A 10073-nucleotide genomic window follows, 5' to 3' on the forward strand; every position below is an offset into this window, starting at 1 on the left:
TACTCACTTGCGTGGATTAGAGCAGTGATGGCGAACCTATGACACGCGTGTCAGAGGTGACACACGAACTCATTTTTTTGGTTGATTTTTCTTTGTTAAATGGCATTTCAATATATAAAATAAATAACAAAAATATAAGTCTTTGTCTTACTGTGGTTGCAAAGATCAAAAAATGTCTGTATGTGACACGGCACCAGAGTTAAGTTAGGGTTTTTCAAAATGCTGACACGCCGAGCTCAGAAGGTTCGCCATCACTGGGTTAGAGGATCCCAGGTGACTTCGCAGGTGGGAGCCGTGCTGGGTGCCATCACGTGACGTTAGAAGCTGTGTCCGCTGCCGCTGGTCACTCCACAACGGGGCGTCACTGTTCTGTGCTGTGAGCTGCTCCAAGGCCCAGGGGAGCCTCGGAAGCCAGACGAAGGGAGAGGGGAAACCAGCCACAGCTGAGTCTGAAACCCGTCCTCTGTTCGGAAACTGGTTTCCCACTGGTTTTACAGCTTAAAGAGAAGATACTAGGCAGTTTCAGAGGGGGAGACCCCATTGATGTGTAAATACTTTGTGTGTCTCTGAAATTAATAAAAAATATTAAAGAAACTTTTTTGTTCAATGACTGTTACATACAAGATACTTACAAAAATAAGGTATTTGTGTCTCCTCTCAAGAACTCCTAGTGGACCTCACCATCGAGTGTTCGGTAACTTAGCTAAGAGCATCCAAGCCTGAGGTCGGCGTGGCAGGCAGGCGTCTGTCGGAGAGGTGCTGGCAGGATGACTTCAGATCGGGCGGGTTTCTCTTGGGCAGGGGATGGGATGGATGGCTGCTGAACTGTGAGCCAGAGAGAGCGGCCCCGCCCCCGGCTCTCAGCGGGAGTGCTCCTGGTAGAGCCTTGTGTATAGGTATCTCCCAGTGTTGAGCTGGGAACTTTCCAAAGGGTGTTACGACTTATTGCTACTTTTTTGGATGTTCTGTTTTTTTCTTTAGGATTTCAAACCTAAAGTGGTGCAAACTCTGGAAACAGCAGAACTGAGAGGAGATGCAGCGTGGACACGCGGGGGCTGGGGCTGGATTTGGACGTGCAGTTGGATGGGAAAAGTCACCGTGCATTGTCCTGGTTTCTTGCAGGTTGACGAAGCCCTTGTCGTTTGCTGACTGTGTTGGGGATGAGCTGCCGTGGGGCTGGGAAGCCGGGTTTGACCCCCAGATTGGTGTCTACTACATCGACCACATCAACAGTAAGTGTTCCTTTGCGGGAGAAGCGGCCGTATGGGAAAGTACTCTCCCTCCCCCTCTCCACCCCCATCTGGAGCCACGCAAAAGAGGAGACCGTTCACAGAGCAGTTCTTTATGTCAGCCCCCACTCTCTCATGACAGATATTCAACGGGATGTCCAATTTGGAGTTTGGGGCATGTGTGTAGAGCTGGGGTTATGGGGGCAGAGAGAGAAAGGTGTTGTCTGTCTGTCTGTCTGCCCCCGCCACCCCCACCTCCCCACCCCCCAGCAGGGAGTGAGTTTTCCTCAGTGCAGGGCTGGCGGCCTCTTGTCATGACCACCGCCCCTTCAGGCTGGGCTCCTCCTCTGGTCCTCACCACGGCCTGAGGCAGTGCTGGCACGGTACGGTCTAATGGCACAGCTCTGTGTGTGTGTGTGAGGGTATGTGTGTATGAGAGTGTATCTGTGCATGTGAGGGTGTGTGTGAGTGTGTGTTTGTGTATGAGAGTGAGTGTGTGTGAGGGTGTGTGTGTATGAGAGTGAGTGTGTGTGAGGGTGTGTGTGTATGAGAGTGAGTGTGAGTGAGGGTGTGTGTGTGAGGGTGTGTGCGCGAGAGTGTATCTGTGGATGTGAGGGTGTGTGTGTGAGGGTGTGTGTATGAGGGTGACCAGCTGGGAAGCACAGCTGAGGCTGTGGGAAGCCCTGCCCTCGTCTTGCCTCAGCTTCCTGAGTTCTTTGTGGTCGTGGGGGGTGGGGGGGGAAGCACCTCTCACTTTAAGAGCTTTGACGTCTGTCTCACCCCTGGCACGGCCAGGCTGGGCAGAGGACTTGCGCGGCCGTGGCCGCTTTTAAACATGTGCTTGAAGGGTTTTATATGCTCACTTTTATGTGTGTGTGTTTATATTTACAGTGAGCTGTTTACCTCTTGAAAATTTTGTTTAGATGGTGGCACATGACACTCACTAATACATATTTTATTTCACTTTAGAATAATTATTTTACTTTTATAGATTTTGAGACATACATGATTAGTTTATATTCTGTTACCTTATTCTCTTAGGTCTGTTAAAATTCTATGCAATATAGTTCCATGTTGTACCTTAGGACTGACGTCACATGGCAGTCACTTTAGCCGATGCCCGTTCATGCTGATGCCTTGCAGCCGCCCTGTAAACACGTGCAAGCTTCGGAGCATGGAAGGCCCACGTGCACAGGGGGCCTCTTCGGAAGCTGAGGATGTTAGTAGGTGGAGTCTGTTCACAGCACAGACCCGTGTGTGGGACTGTCCTTGCCCTGACTCCCTCGGGGCCTTTCATTCTCCGGGCAAACCTCCATCTCCCAGGACGACTGATGGGAGCGCTCAGGGCGCCTGAACTCCAGCGGCTGGAGGCCCTGGGTGTGCGGCTGGCGGCTGGAGGGGTTGGCAAGGCTTCGGGTCTCCCGGTGAGCCCACGCGAGGCTCCAGTAAAAGTGGGGTTCAGGTGAAGGTCGCCCTCCAGCGATTCCCACCGAAAGGAGGCGCTCCCCTGGGAGACAACCAAGGTCAGATAGTAAGACGACGCTCACCCCAGCCGGGCATCCGAGGAGGTGACTGTCGAGAAGCGTGGCTGGTGAAGGTCTGCCTGCCCCGGGACGCAGGCAGCACTGTGGTCCCTGAGCTGTGCCAGCGGGGCTGGGGGCCAGGCACGGCCGGGCTCGCAGGGAGAGGTGTGTTGGTTTCCCATGAAACGCGGTGCTCCTGGTGGGAACAGCTCCACGCAGAGGGTTCACACAAACACAGGTGCCGCGTGTCCGTTCTGCCTCCGTTCTTTTTATGTGATCAGGAGAGATGTCACTTTGTTACAGAGTTGTTATCTCTCCCTAAAAGCTTCTGCAGATTCCATGAAGGATTCATAATTGTGAGCTTTGAAGTTAGCTTTTATTCTTGTATTTGTAATGACCCTTTCATGACACTATGTTATTGATTATTAATGATTGACATCCAAATGTTTTAATGTTATGGTGGAAGGGGCTAATTTTGTTAAAATTAAGTTCATTTTAAATGATCATAATTCATTTTTATGTCTTTGCAAATAAACAAGGCAATGGAATGTCCGAAATGTATAGCTATTTAATCTCACTTTTATACTTATTTTCTATCTATAAAAATTTAGCTTTTTTCCCCCTTAAATAATTTGGGAAACCAGGAACAAGCCTACCTGTCCTGGTTCAACAGAAATAAGCTCTGTGGCACCAAATGTGAAAGTTCATTCCCTCCTATCCCTCCACCACCTGCATACAGACCTGGTTTCTGAGCCCCCCTCCGGCTTTCTCTTCCGTGTCAGTAGAAGAGGTGTCCTTCCCCCTCACCCCAGACCCCTCTTAGTAACTTTATATCCCAGCCTCCTCTCCTCCTTGGTATCCTTACCAATTATTTCCCGGTCGTGACATTTTCTCCACCATTTCTATATTCCTATTTCTAGTGGTTCTTTTGTCTTAGTATTTAAACACTGGAAACTATCAACATAAAACCAAAACAAATAAAACAACCCCCCCTCTTCCTCCCTCCCTCCCTGCCTCCTGCTCACTCACACTCAAAACCATCTTTCAACCAGATGCCTTGCCCACTGGGGTCCTCTCCTTCCCCTTCGCTGTGAAACTTGCTGGAAGCCACCTCTGCGGGGACTTCACTGTGTCTGTCATCCACCCTCCTTTCACAGAGACTGCTCCTGCCAAGGTCCCCGAGCCCCTCAGCCGACAAGGTCCGGTCCCACCGCGGTCTCGTCTTCCTGGATCTGACAGTCCCGGCACTCCGGCTCTTTATGCCTGGGTTTCATGGCGCCGGCGTGGGCATCATTTTACCTACCTGGCCGTCCCTCCTCACCTGGGCCTGGGCTGGGGCTTCTGGAGCAGTCTCTGCTTGTGCCCTGCGCATCTCCTTGGGCGATGACCTCCGGTACTTCCTGAGGCTGATGCTGACGAGCTGGTCTCTGAGGCCTTGCCCAGAGGACAGGTGCATCTGATGCCTCTGTAAGGCTCTGTGCAGTCCTCTTCCCTTAGGCCTGCATGTCCCTCTCCCGCCCGGCCCTGCCCGCCCGCCTGCCTGACACAGAGGGCACGCGGCTGTGCCCTGTGCCTCCTTGGCCTTCCTTTCATCGGTTGGTTTTAGCCCCAAGCACTGTCTGCCCAGCCCCTGGGCCCTCCCTCTTGGCCAACTGCATCGTCCCTCTGTCCCTCTGGGGTCCGCCTGCCCAGGCCCCGCTGCTTCCCAAAGGCCCCTCTAGTACCCAACCCTCCACCTCACAGGTCCCCGCCCGCTTCTCATTGAGGTGCTGTAGTACCAGGTCCTTAGGGATTTTTAAAAGTCTCTCCTCATATTGGTTTAAATGACCTATTTGTGTGTTTCTCACTAAATTTTGTGAGCGGCTGGAGGCCAGTGACTGCATCTTTCTTTATCCGTGGGCCCTGGTGTAATGATAACCTCCTGCATGTTAGAGGGAGAAAGAGCTTATCGTTTCACTCACAGATGAGAAGCCTCTTGTTCGTTTTTGAAGACATTGAAGTGCATTTCAAGTATAACTTGTGCTTCAGGAAGCACCATTCGGAGTATTGAAAACCTTAATGATCAGAATATCAGCTTCTAGGCCTCCCATGCTGCTTTAGTGCAGCGACGGTCTCCCAGCGGCCGAGGGACTCACTGCCCCGACGGGCCCAGATGACGCCAGGCAGTCGTCCTCCCACTAACAGGACCTGCCCCATCCGCTCATTAATCTTACAGACAGCCCGGGAGCGGCAAGGGAGCACACGGTGTTATCGTCTCCTAACAGCTGTCCACACATATGTTGTGTCTTGATATTGTATAGTTTCAGCATTATTTTCTCTTTATTTTAATAAAAAATGAAATGGAGAACGTTTGGCTGTTTACTACTATTTCTATGTAACACCATTAAATATCTGTAAGTAAAAGATTTGACCTTGGCAGTGGTAGTGTAATAGGCCTGTGTTTTATGATGGAGTTCACTTTTGAGTGGGTGAGGAGGTCGAGTGGGTATAGATATTGGTGGGGGAGGTTAACTAACCAGAAGGTAATCATGAAATACTGTTTGTAAGGTTTTGATATTATTACTAAAATCAGAAGTAAATAACTTTTTGGTAAGGTCAGAGTTCTACCCTCATTTTTTGTCTTTTCTTTAGTAATTGAGATCTCATTTACATACAAGAAAATGCACAGATTTTAAGTGTGTTTTTCAGTGAGATTTGACAAGTTCCATTCTAGTTAACGTACCGAATGTGCTCACGACCTCAGTAAGTTCTTTCCTGCCCACTTCCCATCGCCCCCCCTCCAGTGCGGCCAGGTGTTCTAATTCTGTCATCTCAGCTTGGTTTGACCTGGCCTAGAGCTTCATGCAAATGCAGTGTTTGATTTTGTGAATAGAGTCTTCACATGATGAAATGTGTTTGATTTTGTGAATGGAGTCTTCACGCGAATATTTTAAAGGATATACTACTGAATACAATATCCTTGTTGAATATTTACAGTACACATATCTGACAAAGAACCCAGATCCGGAACGGATGACTAACTCCTGAAAATCAACATTAAAAAGACAACCCAACTTAAAAATGGGCAACAAACCTAGACACTCCCTCAACTCTCCTTTCGATCATCTCCCCCTCCTCTCTGCTCCTCCGCAGCCTCTTTCCTGGTGTCTGGCTCATACTTCTCACTGCCTCCCAGGGCTGCGGATAAGCCGCCCGCCATGTGGATAATTCGCCCACCATGCGGTCCTGTGAGCCCCGAGTTCCCTCCTCAAGCCCCTGGCGTATTATGACTCTGTAGAACCGGGCTCTGAGTGTTTTCCGTCCTTTGTCTCTGGTTTTGGGGTGTTGTCAAGTGGGAGAGGTTGGGTGGTGTGTGTGTGCCTCCTCATTACCCCCAACCAGCTCCCCTGTGTTAGGGTCAGAATAGCAGGAGGGCCAGGCGTGATGAACTCCTCCAGTGTAGATGCTGAACTCCAGTACAGATGACACTCTTTGTGGAGTTATTTCCCTTAGCCCAGGGGTGGGGGGTGTATGAGACCCGCGAAATGGTTTGGTCTGGCCCTGCCAAGGCAACCGCAGGCGGGACTCGAAATTCCACAAATCTAGGAGCTTTTTTCATAGCAACATACGTTTATACTAAGCGAATGAAGTTACAAATATCCAAATGGCCCTTGGCAGAGAAAAAGGTTCCCCACCCTGCTCTAGAGGAAAGAAAATACATTAGGGGCCTGTCTGCTTCATCTCTGTCTCATTTCATCCTTTATATTTTCCTAGGAGGATAAATTGTTAAGGTATTTTATAAAGAGAAAATTTACAGCTGGTGGTGATGACTAACCGTTGTTAGTGGTATCATGCCTGTGTGAGCGTTCACAAATTTCACGGCTTGTCAAAGTCGGGGACTCTTCTCAGTGGCCCCTGTTCCTTCCGCCGGGGTATGGAGGTGACACAGGCAGCCACGCCTTCGCCTGGAACCTGCCCTCTTCCTACTTCACGCTGTTCTTTCTCTCCTCAGTCCCTCCGACTCCTCTGGGGTCCCTGTGTCCGTCACTCTCCGTAGGTGTGCCCTCCCCCTCTCACCGCTGCCCTCCCCCTCTCGCCGCTGCCCTCCACCCGCAGCAGGGCTCCCCGGCCCTGACTACACACGTGACTTTCCCGTCTGGATTCCTGGCTCTGATTCTCCCGGTGTCTTGGCAGACATTGTGGTCAAAACTTCAAAACAGATACAAAATGGGGTTCTTCAGTCTCCCTTTGATGGTATCATTTGTTTGAAATGTTATAGTCCTCATGGTTACTGACTTGAAAAATGTAGAACCATCTTGTCAATCCTTGATGATATTTTCCTCTATTATATCATCTCAGATTTGGTCCTTCAGCCTTCTTTCTGCTGCCATTTTCCTAATTCACACCCTCATTACCTTGTGCCTTTCATTCTTTTCCCTTTAAAAAAAAAAATTATAAGAGGGATAGATGTGCATAGGCGAAAAGTAGAAAATGCAGGTGAATAACAGAAAGTAAAATATTATCCATATTCACACAGCCTAGTGATAACTCATTATCCTAAACCTGTTAGTGTGAATCCTTCTAGACTTTTCCACGTTGACACACACACAGTTCTAAATATACCTCTAGTGGGATTATGTTATACATACGGTTTTATAAACCGCTTTTTTCACTTAATGTACAACCTTCCATCAAAACAACAGTCCGAACCATCCTATCAGCACCTCACATGTTTAGGGGCGCTCTCCCACAGTCCCTCCGAGACCCTGGCCTGGCCTGGCCTGGTGCCTTCCCGGGGCTCACAGCGGCTCACACGGGGGTCTCCCTTCACCTGGAGTTAAGGAGCCTCAGGCTGTCCCTCTTGGAGGAGGGGAAGTGAGGAAGGGCAGTGGAATGCGGACAGTCCAGCCTCCATCGAGGCTGGAACAAAGGCTCCTGCCATCCCAAGGGGCAGCTGGTTGATTAGGGAGGGGCGTGGGCCCGAATGCGCTAAGCAGGCCCCAGAACCGGGGGATGGGGGACCAGAAGCTTCTGAGAAGAAGGAAGACCACAGCGGAGGCAAAGGCCTGGGGAGGCCACAGAAGGCAGGGCTGCCCGAGGAAGGAGAGGAAGGAAAGGAAGTCGGTGCGCTGAGGGCGGGGAGGGGGCTGGAGAGAGAAGCAGGGCGGGGCCTGGGGCCCTTGTCTGGGATCCGGCAAAGCCCTTGCAGGCACTGCCTGTGCCGGGGACCTTGTCCGTCCAGGAAACCCCTGGTCTCTGAGCTGCCCTGGCATTTACCCGGCTCCTCCTGAGGCTCCTGACTCCCTCCTGCATAAGACGGTTACGTGTTTTTAAAATCCACGCGTCACGGTGTCTTCCATGTAAGTTCTAGGAAGGAGGGGCGTGCCTGGCATCTGGTCTCCCCTGCTGCGTGTGGCGGGTGGTCAGCGATTGTCTGTAGAAACGGATCGTGAACAAACGCAGCAGACAGTGTCCAAAAAGGAAGGTCAGGAGAGTTGCTCCTGTTCGTTTCATTCATTCTTGCTAAGCGCAGCGGAAGGGACAGAAGCAGGCACGGCAGACGGAAAGCATATTCTTCCGCAGAGTCGAACGTCATCCCCGTGGTAAACTCTAACTCACAGAGGTGCTCCAGCCCCAACGGGTCACGTCTGTGTGGGTGCGAACTCCTCGAGGTTCCCGGCGTTCACAGGAAGGCCTCTATTGCTCCTCTCATCCAGCGGCAACATGGACACTTTAGGCTACAGTGGGCTCCAAGGCCACCGGGTCTTAATAACAACAGGAGGACCACACTTGTGTAATAGAGTTCTTGAATATTGACATTTAATAAATATTCACGAATCTGTTCGGCAAATTGTACATTTGACGGAGACGGAGCCTTCAGCTGTATGGAGCCTCCGGGTGCCCTGAGCGCGCTCTCCTGTCGTGTTTGTGCTGCGCAGACTCCTGCGTGGCCGGTGCTGAAGCCAGTCTCCTCAACAGAAGGACCACACTTGTGTAATAGAGTTCTTGAATATTGACATTTATTAAATATTCACGAATCTGTTCGGCAAATTGTACATTTGACGGAGACGGAGCCTTCAGCTGTATGGAGCCTCCGGGTGCCCTGAGCGCGCTCTCCTGTCGTGTTTGTGCTGCGCAGACTCCTGCGTGGCCGGTGCTGAAGCCAGTCTCCTGAGGTCGCTGCTGCTTTTTAAAATCAGTGCTGCCGTTTACTGCCGTGACTGTTGTCATAATCGCACCACGGTCACCGGCATGCAGTGCTGCGTGGCCGGGCAGCCGTTGGCAGGTGTCTTACTGAAAGCGTGCCAGTTCCCGGGAAGCAGGGAGATGGGGAGAGAAAGCCCATAAAGATTCTGAAAGGAAACTGCGAGTACAAATCTTAGCGTAACCATTACAACATAAACATTTCAAGTTTTCCACGTACATTTCTTTCTTTTTTTAAAAAAAAATATTTTTATTGATTTCAGCGTCTGCCCCTAGTAGTCAGTGCGTGTCATAGTGACCAGTGGTTCCTCCATTCGGTTGATTTGCATCTTAGCCTTTTACTGTAATGAATAGTTAAAAGGGAGACATTTAGGCCCTTATTGGCTGGTCTCTGCCTGTTCTCATTTCACCACGTGGCTGGGCTGCCCCTGCAGTGATGATGCCCTTAATTCTTGGCTGGAGGGGCTGTCCCTCCGGTCTCTTCTTTAGACGTGGACTCTAGCCCGTTTCCCCCACACTACATGAGATGTTCTCCTTTTGCAGATTGAAGCATTTACATCTGTGAAGACGAGTGTTCAGAACACATGCCACTTTAGAGAAAGCTCCCCTTGGTTAGCCAGCGACTGTGACACAGGGCCCAGGGCTGAGGCAGCACTTGCAGTCATGTGGCTGACCCGGGCCACTTCCATAGTCACCCCGGGCCTGTCCCGGCCCAAAGGGGACCCAGGCTGCTCAGCCGGAACTGCCTGAGTGCTTTCCCTCACCCCTGGACACGAGGTTCATCATTCCCAGAGCCAGCGACCCGTGTGGTCACAGCAGATCACCTCGTGTCTCTGGGTTTTGACTCCAGTCTTTGGGGTCAACCAGAAATTCCAAGTTGGGGCGTATTGAGGCTGGAGACAGGGCATGCCACAAGACACTCCAGCAAACTGAGAACTTGATTTTTCATCCTAATTTGTCAAGAACAGGCTCTCATAGTCATAGGGTGGCCAGCCCATACGAGCCGCCTGTTCCAATTGTACCTGGATTTAACTTACAGAGTGACAACGCAGAGATTGCCATCCAAAAAAGTCATGTAACTTCCAGCTCCCGGAGAAGGGCATGTACACCACACGGGGCCACGCGGGGAAGCACCCGA

General features: G+C 50.9%; 1 protein-coding gene across 1 annotated transcript in view; it reads left to right on the top strand.

Annotated features, from left to right (window-relative positions):
* Positions 1-1018: 1018 nt before the first annotated feature.
* Positions 1019-10073, top strand: part of WWC2 (WW and C2 domain containing 2) — a 63938-nt gene continuing 54883 nt past the window's right edge. The window contains exon 1 of the mRNA XM_015569745.1: positions 1019-1232. Within this exon, the coding sequence (XP_015425231.1) occupies positions 1034-1232 (199 nt within the window). The 5' untranslated portion in view covers positions 1019-1033. The remainder of the gene's footprint in view (positions 1233-10073) is intronic.

The sequence above is a fragment of the Myotis davidii genome, unplaced genomic scaffold (genome assembly GCF_000327345.1).
Source record: "Myotis davidii unplaced genomic scaffold, ASM32734v1 scaffold184, whole genome shotgun sequence".
Lineage (NCBI taxonomy): Eukaryota > Metazoa > Chordata > Mammalia > Chiroptera > Vespertilionidae > Myotis > Myotis davidii.